Source organism: Misgurnus anguillicaudatus, chromosome 4, assembly GCF_027580225.2.
Source record: "Misgurnus anguillicaudatus chromosome 4, ASM2758022v2, whole genome shotgun sequence".
Taxonomy (NCBI): domain Eukaryota; kingdom Metazoa; phylum Chordata; class Actinopteri; order Cypriniformes; family Cobitidae; genus Misgurnus; species Misgurnus anguillicaudatus.
The window spans coordinates 4,779,296-4,806,017 of NC_073340.2; the positions used below are offsets into that span (position 1 = coordinate 4,779,296).

Sequence of the window (26,722 nt, forward strand, 5' to 3'; positions counted from 1 at the left end):
TAATAAATATTATATATATATATAATTTATATATATAACAAAGCAGTATTGTGCAATATAAACAATAACTTGGTTATGTGCTCTTATAAATGTTTTCAGCATGAGTTTGTTAAATGCTATTCCTAAATTAAATAAAATAACATAGTCTTCTTTATGGCCAATGTTTACATATTTAGCATATTTATTTAAACCCAATTATTCTACATCTTTGAACCGATGTTTTTTCTACTGATTTTTAGTGTTAAAATGTTTCTTACATACATAATCTTATAATAACCTGCCCACACTGAATGATGATGTGCCATTTGATTACTGCTGGTCACCCTGTGTTGCCAGATATTAGTAAGAATACAAACAAAATGGGTCATAAAGAGCAAAACATTGCTAACAGTAACCTGCACATTCTCACTTTATACATTTCCCAAAGTGTCACATTAATTGCCAAAAAATTAAACACTACATCTAAAGAGGATTTTTCACAATTGGATCTGGCAACACTGCGAATTCTGCATGCGTGGCTTACAGCTGCTTGAGTCATGCTGCGTTCACACCAGCCGCGGTAGATACTTCAAGCGCAAGTTATTTCAATGTAAAGTCAATGTGAAGATGCGTTGACGCGTGTCTGGAGGTCTGGTGCGCGAATGAGGCGTTTAGCACAGCGCAGTAGATGTGATTTCGCCTCATTTGCACGTCAAACGTGCAAGTTGAGAAATTTGAACTTTGGCGGAAAAACACGCCATATAAACCTATCAGGAGCTTGTTTTAGTAGTGACGTGATTACAGGATGCGAGCAGAGTTGCAAAAGCCCCTTCCATGACGCAAATTTCCGCGTGAATGTCTCTATGACTAGAATTTGACGCCTCAAATGCGGCTGGTGTGAACCCACGGTCAGCCTCCGCCATTTTACGCTAAACTATACAGTAAACTGTCCAAACTTAATTATATATGCGGATGCCAATGTGAGTCATTTAAAATTACTAATTAGTCACTCAGTGAACCTCAATTTTATTTTTTTATATGAAAAATTTACCAAGGTTTCGGACCTCGGTGGCCTCATAGCTGGCTATGGTCATGCAGGTGTTGATTATTTTTCTGTAACACGCACACCTAACCTGTCAAATGTCTTAAAAATAGGCACAATAATAGAGCAAAATAATACACACACGGTGTAACAGCATTTGCCACCTTGGGTGTGCCATATTTCCGAATAATTCAAAGGTCCGTCGTCAGTTATTACTTAATAAATGTATTAGTTAATGCTGCAATTAACATGAACAAAGATTAATAAATATTGTAGAACTATTGTTAATTGTTAGTTCATGTTAGCTAATGCATTAACTAATTGTTAACAAATACAACCTTATTGTAAATTTTACCACTTTTTTTTAACTAAGCAATTCCATTCAAACATATCATGAATGTCCACCAGTGATGCGTGGGTCAATGTATAAACAACCCGCACCCAACCAAAGTTTTCAACTAACCAGCCCGCAACTCAGGCAAGTTTTTTTTAAAGTATTAATTGTTTAAAATAGTTAATTGGCATTTTTATTTCAAGCGACCCGACCGCGACCCGAATATCATAAAAAATATTTTTGGATGACTCGTAATCACGGGTGATCGCAGGCACCCGCTCTTTTCGGATCAACCCGCACATCACTGATGTCAACAGTGCTGCTTTTCCCCATAAATGCACACACGATAATATTTTTGTTCTTTGAAGAATTGAGTTTGTTTGAGTATTAAACGGTAAAAAGGTGAATGTTGAATTAACTTATATATTTAAGGTGTTAACAGTTGAAGTTATTTTTTATTTTTATCAACTTAAAAGTGAAAAAAGCAAACATTTTAAGTTATAAAAGTCTACATTTTTTTTAGGTTGAAGTAATCGAAGTGTTTATATTATTTTCTTTTTTTTAAGTGTATGTAATGTAATTTTTTAAGTAGATCTAACATTACAGTGTATTGCTTCAAATTGTTACATTTTTATTCACATAATTCCTATAAAGTATGTTGTCTCCCTTAAACTTGTTACATTTCTCTCATCTAAAAAAGATCATGCTTAAACTGAAATATTTCTGATAACACGACTCATTAATAAAAATATATACAACTGGTTCAAAATATAAAGCATTCTCTGATAAATGATATTTACATTTTTGACTGAAAATGTCCTCCATAATGCTGGAATTGCTCATCTATTTCTTCCCAAAAGTATAACAAACCAGACATGCAAAACAATGATCAAGTCTGTACAAAAGGTACATTCTTGTCAGTTCATCCTTTAATTTAAGTTTTTGTGAATAATAACATAGCACCACAGTGACACTTGGTAACACAGCACATACGTCTAATCATCATTTATGATCCGCTGTACAACAGTCTGATCATCGTGATGTATAACATTTTCACATACTCTAAATAAGCATAAAGTCTTCTGTAAAAGCAGTTATTCTACAAATAAACAATATTAATATCAAAAGTGGATTGTTAACTGAAAGAAACTTGAGCAGCGAAAAGGATTTAGCAAGAGGGCACAATGGTGATATCCAGTTTTTGGGTCGTTTCTTCTGGAGATTGAACCTGAAACTTTAGCAGCCTGGAAGGTTAACCATGAGTCTGCAACCGTCATGCTATTATATCATTCCAGCTATAAGCAGTCAGAAGAGTTACTTAAAGAATGAGCCGAGGCTACAAAACCTATCACACTTTTTGACAACAAACTTTTAAGAGACATCCACAGAGCATTTCTACACTTTCTATACACTTGTACCGCATGAAATAAATCAAATCAAATAGATCTGACAAGTCACATTTATCCATAAGTGACACTAACAGGTCACTTTGACAATCCTACAGTATATGTCACTCAATATGCAAGCATTTTAGCCACATTTGCAATATTACATTTTCTAAAATGAGATCTCAACAAATATCCCACTGTTCATGGTCTAATCATTGTGCCAAACAGACTCGATCTTACTGTCCCCAGAAAATGGTTTCATAGGCCATGAACATACAAAAAATGGTGGACACAGACAATAATAAATGCTACACTGTTGGCGTGAGGGAAACAGCTTTGCACAATGCCCTCAAAAACATAATTGGTGGTGTTAAATATCCAAAATGAACAAATTTGGCAAGGAAAGCCAATTTTCATCGTAGTTTATCACGATGTCTGAGGGCCACTGATGCAATAAAATGATAATAAATAAGTCCTTGTTATAAGTTTAAATTTTTTGTATTAAATGTCACTGGTACGGCTTCCAAGAGCCAGGTCCCCTAGCGTGGAGAAGAAATCTTCCATTTCTTTTTCAAGGAGGTGGTTACGATTCTCTGCATCCTCACGGGCCCGTTCAGAGTTTCTCAGTTTGATCTCAAGCATTTTTTTTCTTTTCCTCTCCTGCTCCATCTCTTGCTCAAGTCTCTCCATCTGAGCGCACATAGCTGCACTTGACTCTTCCAACCTGCAGAGGGCAGCAAACAGGTTTGTAAATTACTTGACACTCCTACTAGTGCTTGTAAATTGTTAAACAATTCAATTATTTTTAAAATGGCAAGTTATAATTATGGAAATACTTTTTGGTTTGAAAAAAAAAATTAAAGGGTAGGTACATGTTGAAAAAGTTTGAAAACCACTGCTAAAACTATTTTAATGATGTTTCAGTTTCATATTAGCTTTGGCCCATCTCAATCGTTTGGTCACATGCAGGTGCATATCAATAAATTACAATGTCGTAAAAAGTTCGTTTTTATTTCAGTAATTCAACTAAAATTGTAAAATAAAATTGTGTATTAAATTAATTCATTGCACACAGACTGAAGTACTTTAAGTCTTTTTTCTTTAAATTGTGATGATTTTGGTTCACATTTAACAATATTCACTATCTCAACCGATAAGAATATTTCATAAGACCAATAAAAAACATTTTTAGTGAATTGTTGGCCTTCTGGAGAGTATGTTCATTTACTTTTTATGTACTTAATACTTGGTATGGGCTCCTTTTGCTTTAAGTACTGCCCCATTTCAGTGTGGCATAGAGGAGATATGGCACTGCTGAGGTTGTATGGAAACCCAGGTTTCTTGGACAGTGGCCTTTAGCTCATCTCAAGGGGCAATCTTCCGATCTCTCTTATGAAGCCAAAACTAAAGTGACATAAACTGCAATTTATTGACTGGCCACTAGAGGCTGGATCCAAAAGGGAGTCGGTTCCCATAGACCCCTATGTTTAAATGCCCACATTTACTACCCAGTCTCCTGAGGATGCGTATAAATAGCACGAAGTGTAAAACTCGTGCAATACATACGCCAAATTCCACTTTGGCGTGCATATGATACGCCAGTCCTTTCCATTCACTTAAACGGTGCATCTTTTTTTGTCGTTTTATTTATTGATTTCTCAATTTTTTTTGTTTTTTAAACCATTTTCGCTTGGGTTTAGGGTTAGATTTTAGATTTGCTTAATGAGGTTATTTAATATACAGGTTTCTCCATGTTTTTGTCCATATTTAAGCCATGGTCGCTTGGAGTTGGGGTTTGGGTTAGGATGTCATTTTTATATAACAAAAGGTTGTTCTAACCCTAAACCCAAGTAAAAAAATTGAGAAACCAATAAATAAAACCACAAAAAAAGATGCACCGTTTAAGTGAATGGGAAGGACTGGCGTATCATATGCACGCCACAGTGGAATTTGGCCTATGTATTGCACAAGTTTTACACTTTGTGCTATTTATCAGGAGACTGGGCTGAAATTTACAGCAGAAAATAACATGTTTACAGCCTGGTACAAAAAGTGATTATGGTCTATATAGCTAATTTTGCTTTCAAGTTGTCATCTTTCCTTCATGACAACTGTGAGGGGTGAATTTTTTTTGTAACTCATTTGTTTAAATAATTTTAATCCTTCAAATTCTGCATAATTAAGGGTGTGGCCACTTAAGTGACGGGTGAAGTGTCTCTGCAGTCACTAGAGTCGAGCTAGACAGGCGTGGTTTCAGCAACCAGCCACCTCAGCTTCAACCACGTCCCGCCATTTTCGGTTTTCCATGAGTGATGACGCGTGGCCAAGATGGCAAAAGCAGGCTATGCCAACTATTTGCTTTAAAAAAGCTATTTACAAACCTATGGGTGACTTCACAGACACTACGTCCATATTTGTTTTACAGTTTATGGCTCATATGCATTTTTTGGTTTCTTGTTTCTAATAGATTGTTTTGTGGGGTTCAGGTCTGGTAAGTTTGCTGGCCAGTCGAGCACACCAAAACCATGGTCATTTAACCAACCTTTGGTGCTTTTGCCAGTGAGGGCAGATGCCAAATCCTGCTGGAAATGAAATCAGTATCTAAATGCTGTTCAGCAAGAAGGAAGCATGAAGTGCTCTAAAATTTCTTGGTAAACGGGTACAGTGACTTTGGTTTTCATAAAACTCAGTTGACCAATACCAGCAGATGACATTGCAGCCCAAATCATCACAGACTGGAAACTTAACACTGGACTTTAAGCAACTTGGCTTATTAGCTTCTAAACCCTTCCTCTAGTCTAGACTCTATGACCTTGGTTTCCAAATGAAATACAAAACTTGCTCTCATCTGAAAAGAGGAATTTGGACCACCGGGCAACAGTTCAGTTCTTCTTCTCATGGTATGTCAACATATTCAAATTGGTTGAATTGGTTGAATTGTTAAATGTGAGCCAAAATAATCACAATTAAAAGAAAAAAGTAGTAAAGAAATATGGAAGTCAATGGGGCTTCTGACTGGTTTGATTAAATATCTTCCTTTATGTTCATTAGAAATTTATACAGGTTTGAAAGTACATGAGAGTGAGACATTTGAGAAGCAGTAACCTTACTTTTTAATTCTCGATTCATAAGCTTGTTTCTGCTTTCTCAGTTCTTCTTTCAGCTCCGCCACCTCGCTGGCCAAAGACAAGTGGCTTTCCTCAGAGTCTTCATCCACAACCCTAATAACTGGTGCCACGTTCCCATTTTCGTTGCAGAGCAGAGCGCCTGCACAGTTTTCCACGGCGGTGCTATTGTCTTCTTGGTCATTGAACTTCACGTCTTTCTCAGACTGCGCCGTTTCTTGAGCACTTAGTTCTGGCTGCAGCCTGTCTTCCGTCCTGGAGTCCGTTCCCAACGGGTCACCCGCTGAGTCTGGGACAGATATCTCACAAGATGACGTCGACCACGCCGTGCTGTCTATACTCAAGACGCTACCCAGACTCGATGAAGACGTGACATTGTCATAGGTAGACAGTCTCTGAGAGGAGCCAGACTCTCTGGAACGTTCTCCCGACGAGGTCCTTCTGTGTCCCCGAAGTGAGGACAGCCCATTCATCAGCCAGTTCCCACTGGAGGCGGTGGACACGTCTACTGTGGAGCCACCAACTTTGGCGGACTGTGGACGTGGAGAGGGACCTTTGAAGGTGTACTTCCACCCAGGCAGTGTCTTGGCTTGCTTACTAGGACTGACAGCTGTGTCTCCTTTTCCCTGAGGAATGGATTTTGAGGCGACAGCCACCTGTGAGGCATCTGCAGATGAGGCACTACTGTTGGTTGGGTTGTCACTGAGACTAGCATTCTTCCCTGGGGGTGGGCAGGTATGGAGGTCCTCCTCTGAGATCCAGTCAACCAGGTTGGATTGCTGATGTTGCTGGACTTGTAATCTTGCTTCCGTCTGGGACGGAGATGTTTCTGAGTCTTCATTTTCAATATAAAGGTGATCATGCTTACTAATAAGAACTGTCATAAGATGCTGCACAAGGGAAGTTCCTGTAAAATACATATACGAGGGCGACCTCATTAGTTCATTGGTTAAGTTCAAATTTATATGCGTGGTGCTTTTCACAATTTTGCATTGTAGCAAAGCAGCTCTGCAATGATAAGTGACATTTCAACATTGATCTCCTGGTTTACAGTTTTGTATCTAATGAGTTAAATTCAATAAATAAGTGCTTACCTTCCATGATAGTTACAGGGTCCTCAATTTTAGGACGAAGGATATTTGGTCCAAACACAGTGGCCAAGTTCTGCACACCCATTTTGTTTTCGTGCGAGTGAGACTGCACTTCATCCAGAAATCTATAAAGATGAAGTTTATTCTTGAACACGGAACTGACAAAAATGTGTCTAAAAATAAATATCTTACACCTACTTGCATATGTATTTCAGAAGGTTGTAATTGGCAGCTGGAAGAGTTTTCACCAGCTTCCCTAATTCTTGTATTCCCTGTGTAAACATGAATTCATTGAATCAAACACAAAGTCTTTTAGTTAAAAACTATTTATCATTTTTAAAAATATATTTTCCCAGAATAAGAACAATTCAGACCGTGAATCGTATATATGAATACTAGATGAGTGTAATTCAATTCAAATGTATTTCTATTGCACATTTTACAATTTTGCATTACAAAGGGGCTGATGCAATGTGATTTACAATTACTCAGAATATCATCTGCCGATACCGAAATTTTGCTTTTTTAAAAAAAGTTATTATGTTCTGCCCCTTTTAATTGCCAGGACATAATATGCCCTGATCAGCGGCTGTTTTTAAACCAAACGGATCTCACGGAAAGTCGTGTTATTGTCGTGTTATAGTTATAGTCACACAAAATTGTATTAAGTTATTTGTGTCCATTGCAAATCACACACATTTCTATAAATAGATTATTTTTAGTGTCATTTTATGTATTGTTTTCTCATTTTTTCTTCAGCTTTTAAAACTATTCTCACCTGGAGTTGGATGTCTAAAAATTTTACAGAAAGTGATTCTAACCCAAACCCCAAGCGAAAATGGTAAGAAAATAGGAAAAAAATATACATAAAATGAAATGTAAAAGAAAGTCATGCCACAGACATGAGAAATTTATTATTTATAGAAATTTGTGCAAGTGTCATGAAAAAAAAGACATTCGTGCTCAAGGCATAAAAAGGCTGAATTTTGTGCCACGGACAATTCTGTGCCATGGTTGTTTTAAACCATTTGCCGATGTCCCATATTGGGAAAAATTGCTTTTATCTGCCCATACAGATTATAGTCTGATATATCTGTGTATGTATTATAAATACATTGGAGTACAGACATATATCCATATATAAACGTAAATTATTTATTTAGGCTACTTATGCCATTCCAGCATCTAAAGCTATATTCATGGCATGAAGTGTTAAAGTTAATCTATAGACTACACAGTTGGGGAAGGACTATGTGGCATCTCCAAATGATCTAACCTCAGTACCCAGAGTAAAAAGAGACTTATGAAAAACTAGAATACCAGTACATGGTATTATTGCAAAATACATGCACATATTACATACAAAATGTTCAAACCCTATTTTTACCCAAAAATGAGAATTCTGTCACCCTCATGTTGTTCTAAATCTAGGGTTTTGTCAGGTCATTGTTCATGTCTTTTACTTTGAAGTTCTTGTTTCATGTTCAGGTCTTTTATTTTGAAATTTTGTCTTGGCATGTTGTCTCTTGTTTCCCTATTCCCTGATGTGTCATGTTCTGATTGGTTCCTTGTCTGTATATATTGCCCTCTTGTTACCATTGTCCTTTGTCAAGCTTTGTTCAACTGTAAGTCTTTCTGTTCATGCCACGCCACATTATGGTATGTTCATGTCAAGTCTAGTTTATGGTTATTTTTGATTTAATAAATACTGCACTTGGGTTCTACAACTCGCTCACCTCACAGTGGACTCATTACAGAATTTTGTTTGTTTTCTATTGAAAACAAAAGAAAATATTTTGATAAATGATGGTAGGCATACATCTGATTGTAACCATTGACTTCCATAGTAGGAAAACAAATATTATTGATGTATTGTTATAAATGATTAAGAAGATATTTTGATAAATGATGCACACAGTTGATGGTACCCATTGAATTCCATCATTTTTGTTTTTCCTACTATGAATGCCAATTGTTACAATCAGCTGTATGCTTACCATCATTTATCAAAATATCTTCTTTTGTAGAAATTCATACAGGTTTGAAACAACATGAGGATGAGAAAATTATGAAATCATATTTTTGGGTGAACTATCCCTTTAAGCCTCATCTGGGTTTCTGTCTCATCATGTCAGCTGTAAAATATGTGGGAGGAATATTGGCCACCAAACTACATACTGACAACAATCGCTCCATGTTTGAATGCACAAATAATATTTTCACAATTGCTGAAATATTTCTCCTCTATAGCAGTTAACAAATAAATTCAGAAAAGTCAAATTGGTGACATACTTACAGGCCCTATTAAGCATTTGCATAATTTAATAATTCGCTGAGCTCAGCCCAACATAGCAGCTGCGTTCTTTGGATTAGGCTTTATTGCCAAATGGATTTCAAATACAACAAATGTTCAAAGGTACAACCATTCGAATGCAACATTTTACAGTAAAACCACATTATTTATCTTCTTCACACTGATAAAAACACACCATAGATTATATTTATTAAGTCACTAACCTCCTCCTCATCTTTGGCCAGAAGCTCAGCACAAGTAAGGAAGTCCTCATATTTAGAAAAGGGAATGACGGGTTCGGGCAGCTCTCTGAGGTACAGCTTTAGCAGGGAAGCCACAGTGTGGACATCAGTGTTGCTATAAATAATTATTATAGAGTTATTACATGAACAGTTAAAGACAATCTGAGCCATGCCCATGCTTAAAGTGTACAGTACACCTGTCAAACTGAGGTTTATCTCCACAATCAAACGCCTCCTGAAGATCCTTCACTAGGTTGGCTTGGCCTGGCATCCGGAAAAGACCTTCTTCATCAAGTCCCTGTTCCCTGATGAAATCCACACACTGCTCGACTATAAGTGGGGCGAGGCGAGGACCAAACTTTCTTTCATACTGGACAGTGTCCTCCAAACGCTGCCCAAATATTCCTGTGGGAACAGATTGAAAAATAATTCATTTCAAAACTGATAATTAGCTTTCAAAACCAGACTGATCTCACGGAAAGTTGTGTTATAGTCATGTAAAATTTTATCAATTATTTGTTGTCCATGGCACGAAATTGAGCTTTTTTTTCATCTTTTTCGTGACACTCGCACAAATTTCTATAAATAGTTTTTCATGTGCGATGCACGACTTTCTTTTTTGTGACACGAAAAAGAAAGTCGTGCCACGGACACGAGAAACTATAACACGACTCTCCGTGAGATCATGTTGTTAAAAACACATGGACAGTATTGGTTAGCCCTACACTAAAAAAGTTATTTGGGTTATTTTCAATCCAGCATTGGATCAAATAGGGACAAGCCCAGTCCATGGGGTTTTTTTAACTCAAAAATGCTGTGTTGTTTTAACCCATTGTTGGGTCAGATATAAACATTTTCTAGATTATTTTAGCCCAACGACAGGGCTTGTCCCTTTTTGACCCAATGTTGGGTTGTAAAAATAACCCAGCATTTTTAGTGTGAAATAAAATAAAAAATAAAATAAGCTAATAATAATTATAATAAATTTTTTTTGAATAAAGTTTGTGTAGCCTGTTTAGTCTAAAAAATAACTCATCAAAATGATTAAAATATGAGCTTTGTCAATAATAACATCCTCGTCCTGACATTATTGTTATATGAGAAATGTTTCACAAGAATAGCTTTACATTACTTTTTTTACATTAATTTTCTATTACAGACAACGTAATACAGTGCTCTCTTTCCTGCTTAGTGATATCTATGTCTAATAATTCAATATCCAGTGGCACCACTGAATTGCATTTAAGGTATTGAATTAAGTCTGACATCATTTTTACTATAATAGCATTGTTAAGGTTCCACCTGGTTTTTACCTCCTCCAAACGGAGCCCATATGACCCTTCTGATGGCCTTCACCCAGTCATCCATGTCACTCTGGGAGTTTGCCATAAGCAGAAAGGACTCATGGCTTATCGCAGCCTTGTCTTTCTCACCAGCTGAGAGAAAAAAATGAAAGAAGCAACCTGTTGACATCGCTTATTGATTTTATGTCACTACACCACAAAAAGAGGAACGACACTGTTTACTGCTGTATGTTCATGCAAAAATAAATGCTAAGTAACTGCTTTAAATCATTTTAATCTAAAAACATAATTATTACTAAACATCTATTGTTCATAATATACCGTAGCATTATGTTTTTAATAGCAAATCTAAAGTGGTTTTCTATTTCTCTTTAACCAATACTTATTAAAATACATTATAACAAATGGTCAAAATTGTCCCAAACTGTCACTGGGGCGGTACCCTTTAAAAGTCCTAACACGTACCATAGGTACAGATATGTATAGGCCTACATTTGATGCCAAAATATCAACCTGTGAGTATTAAGTCTTTAGGAGTAAAGGTGTACTTTATGAAAGGGTACCGTCCCAGTGACAGCTAGGTGTGTTAGGATCGTCTCCTTATCCGTCTACTGCATTGTTATGCTTTGTTTTGTAGTATAGCAATGTTCTGTTCATGGTTACATGTCAGGTACTATATCTATTTTATGACATATGTTTATAAATGTCACATTTTAGCAGATAAATTTGATGTTTCTAGCATTAAACTCACTCATTTTGTTCTGTACTGCATAAAAAGCACCTCACAAATCAACTTAGTTTAAAGCCGTACCACAACTAGCCAAAGAGCCAAACACAGATATACATGTATTCACAACACAGATTTGAAGTGCTTGAAACTGCTTTCAGTTATAAACTTCACAATTATAAATGATCAAAACCAGATTCTTTGAACAGTCAATTATTGGCTAGCCAGATAAATGACTAAAAGAAGTAATGAGAGGATAAGAAATTGTAGCAATCCACAGTGAACTCACTGACGCTAAACTAAAGCCCTTTTCACACAGAGATTATGGAAAATACACTGAAAATGCGTGCAGGATTTGATTTTTGGTTAATTCACACTGCAAATGATTTTCCGGAATCTGTGCGTGCATTCACACAGATACCGTAAAGATCCCGTAAAAACACGCAATGTATTTAAAGTCTTTCACTTGGTAGTTTTTTCCACATCGTTTGAAGTTTTCTAATTTTCCGTGATTTCTCTCTCGCAAACCCATAGCCATGAATTTTTGTTTATAAAAAGATCATAAGAAGCGTGTTCTGTCATGCTGGTGAATGATCGCAGCTTCTGCGCAGATAGTGGTCCTCTTTAGACATTTATGGACGTGTTCGTGTTCACACAGAATCCTCTCTGCAAATTTAACGGAAATGTTCTGGGACCAAAGTGCTGTGTGAATGGGTCACAGAGTCTAAACACATAATGAAGACCATGGTCCTCATTTCTCACTTTGGTGTGGCATTCTGTTAGCTTGTCTTTTTAGAAACTACCAGTATGTTTGCTGACCATGTAAGGATAATAAAGAAATATGAACTTGTAGAGGGTGTAGATTTGGTTGGTTTACCCCTCTAATTAACCTCTTGTGGTGAAAGTATTCAGCAGTTATCTGATTAATTAATTCTGAGAGTTTTCCTTATTCCAAACAATCAAGGCTTGTTTGTTGAAGTTTGCAGTGCACCCTTGAGTGAGCACAGGCTTTAAACACACAATATAAGCACCTGTGGATCCACAAATTGTGTGCTGAGTGTTGATTACATGCCACGTAATTACTGTATGCAGGATGGGAGAAGATAATCTGCAGTTGACCTTTAAAGACATTATGAGCAGAAGTGATTATGCTCATAAAGAACGGCGACTAACAGATGCTGCATACAGGAGCAGACAAACACTACAACAAAATAAACAGCTTGGAAGGTAAGAACACTTCATCCAAACCCTTAAACATGCACTCTAAAAATGATGGATTGTTTCAACCTACTCTCTAAAAAATGTTGGGTTATTTTCAACCCAGCATTGGGTCAAAAAGGAATGAGCCCAGCCTGCTGGGTTGTATTTTAACCCATGCTGGGTTGTTTCAACCCAAAATGCTGGGTTGATTTAACCCATTGTTGGGTCAAATATAAACATTTTCTAGGTTAATTTCAACCCAGCTGCTGGGCTCGTCCCTTGTTAAACCAACGCATGGTTGAAAATAACCCAGCATTTTATAGACTGTTTCAGCAGTAACAACATAAACAAGTGGCTGTCGTGGTCCGCACGCAACCTCCGGTAAACTCCGCCAAGAATAAACAACAACAAAGTTCCTTAAACGTAGATTATTTATATAACAAGCAAAAAAATCAACACATAGATTACCTAGGAAACCAAAACATTTGTTATTTTCGACGAGGCATTTGTTCAAGAGATCAGTTTAGCAACCACTTTTTTGATTTAACTATTTATTTTTAGTTTTTTTAAGTTGAATTAACTCAAAATGGCAACCACATAATTTATTTTTTTTAAGTTGAACCAACAAATCCTTTTTTTTTTTGCAAAAAAAAAGGGTGGGTTTGTCCATATTTTACCTAACCATAGGTTGAGACAACCCAAACATTTCAAAATCAGTGAGTATTTGTATTGCTTCACTGAACATTGTGCACTTTAAAAAACAACCTGATCTTACGAATTTCCGTGGGATAGTCACGAAATTTTTTGCTAATTTTTCTGTGGCATTCTCACGGATCTCCGCATATTTCCGTGGCCCTGTCATGGACTTTCTTTTCCGTGGCATTCTCACGGATTGGTTACTCAACTGCTTTTTCCTATTTTCAAACCATTGTCGCTTCGGTTTAGGGTTACATTTGGTGTTTGCGTCAGTATGTCACTTTAAGTATTGGTTTATACTATTTTTTCTGATGTATTTTTTTATATTTTCTAAACTTTCATCAATTGTCGCCTGGCGTTGGGGTTAGAGTTGGGTTTGGGTAGGGATGTCATTTTATGTAAATCTAACCCTAATCCGAAGCGACAATGGTAAGAAAATAAGACAAAACAGTTGAGTAACCAATCCGTGAGAATGCCACGGAAAAGAACGTCCGTGGCAGGGCCACGGAAATATGCGGAGATCTGTGAGAATGGCACGGAAAAATGAGCAAAAAATTCTGTGACTATGCCACGGAACTTTGTGAGATCATGTTGCAAAAAAAATGCTGGGCTATGTTCAATCCAACGTTGGGTCAAAAAGGGACAAACCTTAAATTAAAGGGTTCATCCCTTTATAACCCAACACTGGGTTGAAAATAACCCAGCATTTGTGTTTAATCTGGTCAATCGGTATTGGTAAAACTCTGTGTAGGTTACAAAATCTTATGTAATCTTAGTTAACCTTAACTTATTACATTATCATCATACACTGTCAGAAAAATGGACCCAAGCTGTCAATGGGGGCAGTACCATTTAAAAAAGTCCTAATATGTGACATTTAGGTACAGACATGTATACAATTGGTACTCAAATGCATATTTATGGTACTAATATGCACTCTTTGGTACCAATATGTACCTATGAGGTACTAATATGAATTCTTTAGATGAAAGCTAGGGATAATTTTGAAGGTAATTTCGAGGTAAAATGTTTTACCTTTGCATGAATAACTAAAAATGATTGTATACAACTTTTTAAACAAACAAAACATTACAGATTTGTCATTCTTTTCTGTAAGTATAGAAAGGTCATTTTCAGTCCATTCCTAAAGCAACCTTGATTCAAAAACTATAACCAAGCATTACCACCAAGCAAGAAAGCACATCATACCTTATTGGTATGCATTATAACAACGTCATCCCAGTTTTTCCTATTTATATGCATGTACAGTGGTATTACCTTGAGAAAGTGATGTTTTTTGCTTCATTTGTTTACAGCAGCCCTGCCCCATGATGCCCTTGCCAACTACTAATGTTGTGTCATGTCTCCTTCACCAACAGGTAGGCTGAGAGCCAAAACACGGTACAGGATGTTCTCACATCACCCAAGACTTCATAACAGGTATTAGCTCCAAAACCTCCACCACTTTCAAAAGCTTGGAAAGGTTTTCCTCTTCGTTGAATCATTATTATTTACATCGTTTCACAGAAAGAAGAATAAAACGACGCAGAATCGTGCCAGCTCAAAGTCCTGGAAAAGTGTGTTAAATGTGCTTTCGGCGTCTCGGTTCACCTCGAGCCCAAGCACTTCACTTCTGTTTCTCTCATTCCCTCTGACTTCTCACGGTAGACTGACAGAAGGAGACGGCCCTCTCTGTTAGCCCTTTCTAAACACCTCAGTGCACTTAAGAAAAACAAACAGTATGCCAGATGCATCCATCTCACAGAGCCTGATACATGGGGATGTCCACACTATCTCACCACATTTTGGTATTCTGCCTTAATAAAGAACTTTATGGAAAACCACACTAAATCAAAAGGGGTTATGTAGATCCAGAGACTGGGGTCACGGTCATGCATAATACACGTTTAATCTGTTTTCAGAGTGCCTAACAAGCATATTTAAATAATTCCAGTCGTAATACCAGCTGACCAGCAAGATTTTTCACTGCTTTTAAATCACTGCACTTGTCATTTATGTTCCTGTACTATTCCATTTTCTATATATATATATATATATATATATATATTTTTACAATATAATGCAACACAAATTCAATAAATGCTTTTTTGTGTGCAATTTAATAAAGATAGTTTAAGTTGGAACTTCATACCATATTTTTAAATCATTCTATTTTTTTCATTAAGACAATTTTGAAGAACATGTGTTGTTTTTAAATGATTTATTTTTTATTATTTGTGGAAGTCACATTTTTATAGTTGCATTCAACAAAAGGCAACTTCTGAAGTGGGAGATTAATTTAGAGTGTTATTTTGTGTTATTGTTTATGGACAATTTCATCCAACGCAAGTGCATTGTCGTAGTTATGCTTCTGGGCGAAACTTAAATTCTTAAATGAAAACCTGTATTTTGCTTTGGAATATTCTGTTTTTTTACAAATGACTTATCTGGGAGCTCAAAAAGATCTCTCTTTACTTCCGGTCATATGATATGGGAGGTGGGCGGGGTCTGGGAGAAGATGGCTGCGATTAGCAATTAGCAACATGACCCAACTGCAAACAATCCAATCAGATCTCGGTGGAAAATTTCAAATCCAGCCCTGCCTTATTTAATTTCAGAAGCCGGTTTCATTCGGATATACGTCACCACGGGGATAATAAGGCAATCACTTTAATCTTAGACTTTAATCTCTGGTCTCTGTTTGTTTAATGGTCTGGCTAGTGGCTGAACTCTAAAACAAATAACGGATGTTTTGATTTTCTAAAGACAAGGGAAGACGGCGATCATGGATTACACTATGTGATGGGAGGTTTTGCAGCCGATCTGTAGTTAATATTGTATATATAGTACACATTGAACACAGTAACGTTAGCCAAGTGTAGTTTTTGATACGCTTTCGCTGAACTAAGGTAATCTACTTGTTGTTTATTTTGCTTGTTATCAGAAATAAACTACTCTAAAAGGACTTTGTTGTTATTGATTCTTTGTGAAATTTACCGGAAGTTATATTTGTTCCACGAAAGCCGTTAGTTTATGTTGTTACTGCTGAAACTCTCTATGGACCAGTGGCGGGGGGTGACTTCTTTTTCGTGAGCACTCAATGCAAAGTTCGTCACAGCATGTATGTAGCCCATCATGTTTGTGGTTGTTAAAGGAATAGTCTACTCATTTTCAATATTAAAATATGTTATTTCCTTAACTAAGAATTGTTGATACATCCCTCTATCATCTGTGTGCGTGCACGTAAGCGCTAGAGCGCGCTGCGACGCTTCGATAGCATTTAGCTTAGCCCCATTCATTCAATGGTATAGTTCCTCTTTTAAATCCGCTTAGAAAAGCGCTACGTTTTATTTTGTACCATCAAACTTGCTCGTATAACTACTCGTCTTAAATAGGAAAAACGTTGATGTGTTTGGTCCCTTCTCACTTTATCTCTAAATGGTACCATTGAATGAATGGGGCTAAGCTAAATGCTATCGAAACGTCGCAGCGCGCTCCAGCGCTTACGTGCACGCACACAGATGATAGAGGGATGTATCAACAATTCTTAGTTAAGGTAATAACATATTTTAATATTGAAAATGAGTAGACTATTCCTTTAAGGGAGTGTCTTGCGTGTATTTTGTGATCTTTTTTACCTTATCAATACGAACCCGAATCTGATCCAGAAAATGCAGATGACCAAGCTGATCAACTTTACCAGCGCGACTTGTGCAGAACGTAGCAGATTTGCAAAGTAAGAATACTAAAACATTAAAAGCATGTCTGCATTTGTGATCGTAGAAACGGCAAACAACAAGCGCTACTCTGCACTGCTCAAAACTCGTGTTTGAATCATAGTTTAGTCAGTAGTACATTTTTTAAATACGAAAACATACATACATTTGTAGTGAATAAACTGTTCCTAAAGCCCAATTCGGATGGTAAATGTTACTGATTAGGATGTCTGTAAAAATATATTTGCATGCCTCCTCCATGCTAAAACTCATGCATTCGGATGAAGATAAATTTTGTGGTGGATGAGTTTATAATGCGAAACACCTGGAAATGCGTCGTGTATGTTGTTAATTACACAATCATTCACATGACCCGTATACTTGATTACTGTAAAAAATTAGCTGTAGCTATGCAGCTGTTTTCCAGTAACTTACTGTAGTTTGAAATTTATGTTATTTTCTGGCAACAGTTTGTCCAAAGTTAAAGAATGCTTTGCATGAGGCTGTCATTTTAGTGTTATTATTATAAAAATTAAATCTTGTTAATGTTCATTCAAACTGTTCAAAGTTTAACATAAGGTTAAATCTACAGTAAGTTACTGGCTGTCATTTCTACCGAATTGTTTTACATGGATATGGAATACCCCACTGTTTTTGTGATTTTCTTCTCTTTACAGCTATAAATAGAAATCCTCAATCACACTGAACCTGACTGCACAGTGAACCTCCCGCCATTGAGCCCTACTTATCATGCTTAAAAATAAATTCAGTAAATCTGAATAAGACAAGATCACAGAAAATTGTCTTTGTAAATGCTTGAAGGGAAATGTGCATGTGAAATATGGGTCAAAATGTTAATGTTGACTATTTGAATGGCTCATTCTGGCTTGAGGATTGGGCAGTAATGATTTGAAGATTTGCTCACCTGGCACAATCTCAAAAAGGTGTCGACCTGGCTCTTCAGGGTTGGCTGTCAGCTCATTGACTTGACTTCCCTTCAATGAGATGCAGCCCTGGAGAAATAAATAGTTGGAAAATATGAGCCACTTAACCTTTGCTGACACACAAAATCAATGAAACCACAATAATGTGTACATACGAATGCAATTCTTTAGGTGCATCCACGCTATATTGTAATTACCATGGATTTTAAGAGGTAAAAGCATTCATGTCCTCGTTGAGTATAATGACAGCTTATAGAGTGTGTTTTTAAAGCAATGACTTGTGACCGCCGCAACCTCACGCAAACTACTTTCAGTTTGTTATTATTGTTAACTCACGCTCTTTCTGTGTTATGTTGTATTTAGCAGAAACATTAAAATGCTATTTAATGTAATAATAATATTTTTTACACTTATCAATAATATTTTTATTTGACCGTTAATACTGTTGCTATAGAAATGCATAATTCCCAGTTGGAAGGCGTGAACAGCTTTGAGTTGAGCGTCACGGGTTTTGTCATCTCTAAATAACGGTAATTACAATACGGCGTGAATGTAGCATTTAATCATCAAGAAATCTCCTAGCCTTGTGGTAATTCATAGTCATGAGACATTTTGGGGTTTCAGGCCTATTATCAATATCTTGAATATGCTGGCATTAACGGTGTAATTACCCTTTATAAACTTCTCTTGTAAAATAAACTAACAATTAAATGAATGTGGGAATTATCAAACTAAATAAAGATTCAGGATTGGAAAAATACCTCATAAATATTGGCTAAATCTAAATACACAAGACTTTTTTTATGAACACATGGTCATAAACAGATGTTGCTAGTGTTATTTGGCAAACATCCTCATATGAGGTGTTCATTAAATTCATTATTTTCCCTGTAGATTCATTGTAGTAGCGTTGTCAAGTTTGTCACGGCATTTTATATCTAGAACTCTTTCTGAACCAAGCACATATATTTGTAATCCCTAGTTTTGAATATTGTGGGGTGAATATTGTCTCCCCCATCCCCTCCGGAAACTATGTCCCTGTTATGAACGCCTATTAATAAACACAAATAATGATGTATTGGATATTAGCCGGGGTGTGCCTCATACATCATGAAAAGTGAAGCTGTTGGCTCTTTGATCGCCCCCTGGTGGCTTGCTGCAGTAGAAGTCATAAACCCCACCCTCTCCATGCAAACGAACGGGACTCGGCAATAAAAAAAAATAAATGACACTTTCAATAAAATTTTCCGAAAGATGGTCATTATTACGCTGATTTATCTTCAATTAATTTCATTTTAGCTAGTAATTTGATGCTATAGAAACGGGGCATGCCGTTATGATTGGCGTGGTTAAATTGGGCGTGTAAGCGTTTGGGAGGAAGTTTGATACCGCAGCTCCGCTTTTGGTTCCACAGATGAATCCTTCTGTGCATGACCTGGCTCCAAACTGACGTTTTTACGTAACATGGCGGCACCCATGGTTGGACATTTTTGGCTTCAATTCAATACAATGGAAGGAAGCAACATCGCATCGCCCATCTTTTTTTACAGTCTATGATATTAGCACACCGAATAGCACAGTCTTTGCTGTCTTCTTTTATCTCAGCGTGTGATTTGCTGTGAGATTTGCCTACACAGCCCTTCCACTTTGAATTTCATTGATTAAAGGCAGGAAAAGTGGGTGGGATTGACATTTTCACATCCCAGCACAGCATGGGCACAGATTAATGGTGCTGGGATGAGTATTGACAGTCTCCTCTGAGACACGCTGTCCATCAAACACCTAAGCACGACTGATAAGCGTACTAAGATTGCATGGTATTGATTGTCTAATATAAGACAGTATTAAACCTGTTAAAAGCAGTGTAGGCCTGGATTGTTGAAGCAAAGTGAAACGATTTGGTAAAATTAAAAGGATTTGCAGTTATCCTCTAACAGCACTTCATGGAAAAACTATGTACGACAAACATACTTGATATTCAAGAACTGCTTTTAAGGGCTATGTTCTTTAAAACAACATGAATTACAATTTTGGTCCAGACTAATTTGATGCTGGTATAGCTGGTAAGCGTCATTGCAATGTTGTGCGCCCGTTGACAAAGCTGGGTGACCAAGGGAAGCTTGCTGGTTAAACTAGTTAAAACGCCTGAGACTTATACCAGCATCAAAAGCCCAGCACATGCACACAGTAAATGGCCATACAGGAGCAGAAATATAGACTTCTCATTGATTTAATGCATTTAAGTCTCTATAGCTGAATATACCTGAGGTTTGGTTTCTTCCTCATCCTTGTAGAAGTAGAGGTGGTCAGCACGCAACACAAACCAGCGGAGTTGCCAGTTCTTCATAATGCTCCTTTGCTTTTTTAGCCAGCCGGCCTTTAGTGCCCCCTCTTGGAGGCCTGGTGAGGTGGGCCGACAAGAGCCACGGGATGCCTCTCCCATCACCATACTCTTGGACCTGGCTGTACGTGACAAACAGAGACATGGGCATCATTAATATCAGGATTAACATGTTTTAACATGTAAGGACAAACACATACTCATAAAATGAATATTCAAATGTTTACTGTACATCACACTTTAAACTCAAGGCTAAAGTTGTTTGACCTCTGAAAGGCAATTCAAGGTCCTTCTTTAGGTCGTTCTTTGTTAATATATTTTTTACCTTGGAGCAAAATATGACAACTATTTGTTTTTGGTCTGTGTCGGTAACCTTCTGGATAAATACATATGTGATCTTCTTCCCTGCATTATTTGTTAGTTTTGTCATGTCTGAAGGGAGAGAGAAAGGATCTCTAATAGGATCTTCAGAGAGTATATAGAAATGTTATATCACATCATTGATCACTGATGTGTTAAAAAGTTAGTTTGTGATGTCTGATGATTTTTGTGAAATGTCTATCAAAATCCATGAAAATGCAACGAAGGTGTATATTATTAAAGCAATAAGCCCCAAGAAGCAGTGGGTTACCAGTGCATTTTATAACAGCTAAGGGGCGTTGTTAGGCACGACGCGAAGCGGAGCATATGAAAATATGATTAAAGACTGTGGTGTTTATTTTTATAAATCAACATTCATCTAAAATATACATTAACATTTATATTGTGCAACTGTTGAAGTGATGATCAAATATGCTTGAAAGCATGCTTAACTCTTTCCCCGTCAACGTTTTTTTTTTTTAAGTTGCCACCCAGTTTTAGTTTAGTGCCTTAAAGAAAAAATATCTTCTTTAAATAAACATAAAATATCAAATGAAAGAACAGACACTTCGCTTTAAAAAAAAAAAAAGTTTCATCCTACCTTCATTTGTTCTCTTATCATTTATCACCTCTCATATTTTCAGCTAAAAGATAATTCCATTTTTGTGAAGAACTTTTGTAAGAGATCAGATTCAGCGCCATCACAACAATCCACCACAACGCTGTTGTGTCGAGTGAACGCGTCAGTGTTTAAGTTGGGTAAGATTGCCATCTAGTGGATAATAGCGGAAATATCAATTTAAGACAAAACAACCCAGAGAACGTTTTCTTTTTATTGACGAAATGACTCAATAATATTTATTGACATTTATCTGGATATCGCCATAATTGTGCAAATTTAGAAAAATTAAAAATATGATTAAAGACTGTGGTGCTTATTTTCATAAATCAGTACGCAGCAACAGTGGCGCAGTGATACTTGTGATGCGTTCTGAACCGTGGGGTTACCGGGGTATTTTATCACGGCTTAGAACGCGTTTCAACCAATCAGAATGAAGAACCAGAACGAGCCGTTATAAATAAAATTGTGAAATACAGTTTTAAATACTTCATATTTTACAATGTAGAGAGCTTCACCAGCACAACTTACAACCTCCAGGCACAAGGCTGAATTACAAACAAATCTGTGTTATAATGGATCATTTATAGGAATCAGTCCAGCACACACATATACTCATCTTATGCCTTTGGGCGGTAGGCTTGAATCAATACATGTGTGGCTTACAGAGATTTGGATGTGTGTTGTTTATTCTTCATGTTATTTTTCATAATCCACGGCTGAGCTGTACAAATAAGTGGTCAATATTTCTGTCTCATTTTCATTCTTATCCCAGAGGTCTTTGCATGCTTCATTCTGATTGGTCAGTTGAGGAATAAGGTCAACAATTTCTGTGTAATGATGGCTATATTGTAAAATTGACCACACTGTCAGAAACATGATCAAAATGGCCTCTATAGCTGTCACTTGCACAGTATCCTTTAAAAAGGTCCTATGTACAATTATGGTACAGATATGTATACATTTGCTACCAGAACATTCAGCTAATGTACTAATATGAACTCATGAAGTGTTTTACTCAGCGCTATCTCACAAGAATCCATACATATTTTACGAGTTGGCTAATTCGTATTAATTCATATGACCACATTCGTAGGTTTTGGTATGATTTGCCTTCAGCCCTGTGATGTTGGGGTTAGGTGCGGGGTTAGGAGTTCGATTTATTTTATGAGAATCATACGTTTTTGCACGATTAAAGGCAGAGTGCATAATTTCTGAAAAACGCTTTGGAAAAGGGAGTCGGGCCGACTACCAAAACACACTTGTAGCCAATCAGCAGTAAGCGGCGTGTCTTCTAACCAACATCGTTGCCTGGGTTGCGTACGTGTGGGGCGGGTCTATCAAAAGAAGATCTATATTCTGTTGGGGTAGGGGCGTGTTTGTTTAGGTGATTTCAAATATCACTGGCTTTCAAACATTGTGCACTCCGCCTTTAACTTCTTATGAACTCATACGAATTAGCCAACTCGTAAGATATGTACGCAATCTCGTGCAATCATGCCGTTTTACTTTAACCTTAATAGCAATAATAGAAATCTTGCAATGGTTTGCAAAGTTTGCTTTGCTCTGTTTAATTTATTATTATCAATTGTCAATATTGTTATTTGGAGGATCAAATTCGCTTCAGATTATATGATATAAAGTCTTTCTTTTTAGTAACTGAAATGTTACATTGGTTGCCGAGCAATCCATTTGATTTCCGTCAATGTTTCATCAATGTCAGCAAAAATAAAAAGTTTCAGCTATGATGTGATTATCACAAACACAAACATTCATGTCGCATTTGTGTTTTGAAACATGCCCTCAAAGCTGTATACAAATCTCATACTCTCAGACGTTTTTGGTTTACATTGTTCCACTCAATTCCTTAAAAAGATTGAATAACTATTTAGCTCGGTTTTAAAGTCAAATAGTACCAAATGCAAAGACCCAGTTTGCAAATCTCTCTACACGATGATTCATATCTTCCCACTTTGTAAAGGGCGTTTCTAGGATGTGGTGACTAAAACTGCCTGTTTTGGCAAGAAAAGGATCAACTCTGAGAATAGTTGCCCTAAAGTTGCAATTAAAATATGGCGAAAAGATTGTTTTCAAATTTTACACAATGATAGCAAACCTTTACTTTGCTGGCACAAACATTACTTCTAAAATAAACTCTAGACCAGCGGTCTCCAACATGGTGCCCGTGGGGCACCAGGTTGCCCGCACGGAGTCTGTGAGTGCCCGCCAAAGCACATTCTATTAATATCCTCAATTTTAAAATGTATTTGTTACATATTTTTATATCAGCTTGGCTTCTTTTATGTACATTAACATTGTAAGCATTGACAACAAAGTTTTTAGTAGACTATATAAAAAAGTAGCCCTCCAGTCCTGTTTTATCCACTGTGATGGCCCTTGCTTACCACAGTGAAAAGGTTGGAGACCCCTGCTTTTAAAACGGCATGTAAAAGATGGTTATTATGGTAATAAGTACTGTACAGTTTTCTGTTAATATTGTTAAATAAACCCTTGGAGGGTGATCAGAACCCTAAAGATGGCTAACTATAGTACAAAAAGAAATTAAATAAAAAAAGAAACCAAACAAAATGACATGTAACCAATTCAAGTTTATTTTGGCTAGAAGTGGGTTACTCATATCCATACTAAATCGAGTCTATAGTTAACCTAGACAGTGAAATGATGGTTATTGTTTGCTCGGTAACATGATACAGAGTGGTCTTGTATCACCCTGAAGGGATGTGTTTTGCAATAATAACTGGCTGACTGCACACTATTCCGCTTAGGGTACTACCAAATAAATAAATAATGGCCATAAATATTCATATGAATAACTATGAAATATTAAATTGATTTTTGTACACGAGAGTACGAGAAACATTGAAAGAGCGCAGGCATGTCAAAAAGCAGTTGCATACAAAAAAAATTGTTTACCAGTCAATATACAAAATAACCAACCATAAAATACTCCCAATCAGAATAAACCTGAATTGTAACAGCTGAACAAATAGTGATCAATTGTGTTCATGGTCCTCTCCCTGCAGATGCTTAGATGTTCAGCAGGTAGCATCATAATGCATGTTGGGGGATGGGGGGATGCAAAAAGAGCTACAAGCAGTGTTGAGATAGTAACAGTAAAAGGATAAATTACTCATCTCCTTTATACGCATTGAGCTTTGGTTATTGCTTCAGCGTCATCCATCAAATTGATGCATGATGAATGAAGGCGTGTTCTTGAGATCTTCTCCTGCCTTCTTCTTCACGTCTCATCCAAGACAGTGGTGTGGGCCTTTGATAAATGACGATCAGCCCATTGTGGGTGTGTGTGAGTGATCTATACAGCATGCTGCGGATGATAGTGGAATGTGCGCTTTGGTGTTCAGCTGTTGTGAGGTGTAACAGGCATCGCCGAATGGTCACGGTTTATCGTACTTTCGGCCACGAAGCAATGAGAGCAGAGGAAAAGGATTTTATTACACAACCTCTCTGGGTTTTCCTAATATGTAAAGTGCAATTAAAGACGTGTTTTTCCCATATATATATATATATATATATATATATATACACACACATATATATATACATACATATAGATAGATAGATACATTTAGATTTTGCTTCAGATATATTGTATTGACTTCGATGATGTCATATGTGATGACATTTTACAGGAAATAAACCAAAATAGTTCATTTGTAAATGTATCTGTTCTGAAATAATTTAATAATTTTGTATTGTCCTATTCTAATAATTTATTCATTCTTATTATCTCATCATTTTCCAGTTTTCCCTGTTTTTTTTTTCATGTAAAGCTGCTTTGCAACAACAAGACACTATATAAAGCGCTTTATAAATAATTTGACTTGATTACTGGTATGAGCATCAAAATAATTTGTTTGAAGATTCAGAAAAAAATATTGCATACATGAAATACAGATGTTGAAATAGTTTCATATGTAAATCAGCTCCAGAATTCCTGCCAGGATATCAGAAGCAGAGATCCAATGTGTTGAATGAACCAATTGTAGCAGAGATGCTGAGAGATGAAGGCACGTACGGTGCGTGACAGACTGCCTGAGAGGAGACAGCGATGATGGATGAAATACAAATGAAGTGTACCGTACCTCTCCTGGTCTGTCTGATCTTAGGACTCAGCATGGCTGCCATCGATGGGCTGCGCTTCCTCTGCTCGGCATATTCCTCCTCCTGAGATCCTCTCTCAGCGCATTCCCTCTCCCGTTCCTCTTCAGTCTCTCCTCTTCCAGCACTAGCTCGCTGACCTCATGTTGCAGGCACCGGCTGGTTGGGGGTTGGGGGGAGGGATTCCTCACACATATTGACGTGCGCACATGCTCGCTCGCCGGCACTTACTCACAGACCCACGAGCCAGAGCTTACGCATGGTCCACACCCACCATACGTTGCATTATTCATGATCTGCTCTTCTGTATTGACCAGCCCTTCTGCGTATGATCACAAAACAGCCTTCTCAGAAACCTCCTCCCCACCCCACCCTACCCCGCCTCCTAATTGGCCATAGGCATGTGTGCTAGCGCTCCCTTGATCTCTGGGGATATCTCAACCTGCTTGCATATCTCAATCTCTTTGCACCCTTTCTTTCTGCCCTTGATATTCCTGTTTTTTTCCCTAAAACATGCCCTGAACCACCCCTAGGATGGCAGATAATAGCTGCAGCAGTGCAATTGAATAAACCACAGCTGGTCCTCTCTAAAAAAGGTGGGGGCTCTAGAGAGGCTCATGGCACCATGATGGAGGCTAAAATGAGAGAGCTCATTCGACGCCTGTACTGCCTCCAGGACTGAGATCTGTGCCAATTCCCAAATATAGGCTAAATATTCTCAAATAAACCATGTTTGTCACATCAAGTTTCAATATATCCACGTACATCATGTGTTATACGACAATGAATCTGCATTTTATATACAGATTTTCTAATGTGAGATCTGATTTCTTTTTTCTGAAATTATTTTATGCATTTTCAACCATCCGAGACTGCTGCAATGGGAAGCTTTTGATTTTCTTGTCATTTTATATCCAGACAAGCAATTTTGTTGATGATTTAGCTGTTTGTTCAAAATGGCCTTAGTCGGTTTTCAAAATGCATTGCAAGCGGTCAGGATGTTTAGTCTCCAAAGGATCTATTTAGCTTTCCTCTGCTGCTGGATTCTTTGATCTTGTGATGTGATCTTGAAATGGACAGTTTCTGTTATACATCATACCTTTCAAATAATAGACCATTTCGTTAAACAAGCTGTTTTGTCCATGCCTAAATAATACATTGCTTGAAAAATAGAAATGGTT

General features: G+C 37.1%; 1 protein-coding gene and 1 long non-coding RNA gene across 2 annotated transcripts; one reads left to right on the forward strand and one right to left on the reverse strand.

Annotated features, from left to right (window-relative positions):
• Window positions 1-2,262: 2,262 nt before the first annotated feature.
• Window positions 2,263-25,871, reverse strand: arhgap22b (Rho GTPase activating protein 22b). The gene is made up of 10 exons (XM_055176693.2): window positions 25,526-25,871; window positions 20,345-20,544; window positions 18,063-18,150; window positions 10,808-10,930; window positions 9,692-9,899; window positions 9,477-9,609; window positions 7,158-7,231; window positions 6,963-7,084; window positions 5,854-6,775; window positions 2,263-3,467 (listed from the first exon to the last, which is right to left on the reverse strand). The coding sequence occupies exons 1-10, from the start codon at window positions 25,566-25,568 to the stop codon at window positions 3,245-3,247; spliced, it is 2,136 nt and encodes a 711-aa protein (XP_055032668.2). The 5' UTR covers window positions 25,569-25,871; the 3' UTR covers window positions 2,263-3,244.
• Window positions 11,936-15,460, forward strand: LOC129421274 (uncharacterized). The gene is made up of 3 exons (XR_008637052.2): window positions 11,936-12,752; window positions 14,801-14,861; window positions 14,949-15,460. It is a non-coding gene; the product is annotated as an uncharacterized lncRNA (long non-coding RNA).
• Window positions 25,872-26,722: the final 851 nt, after the last annotated feature.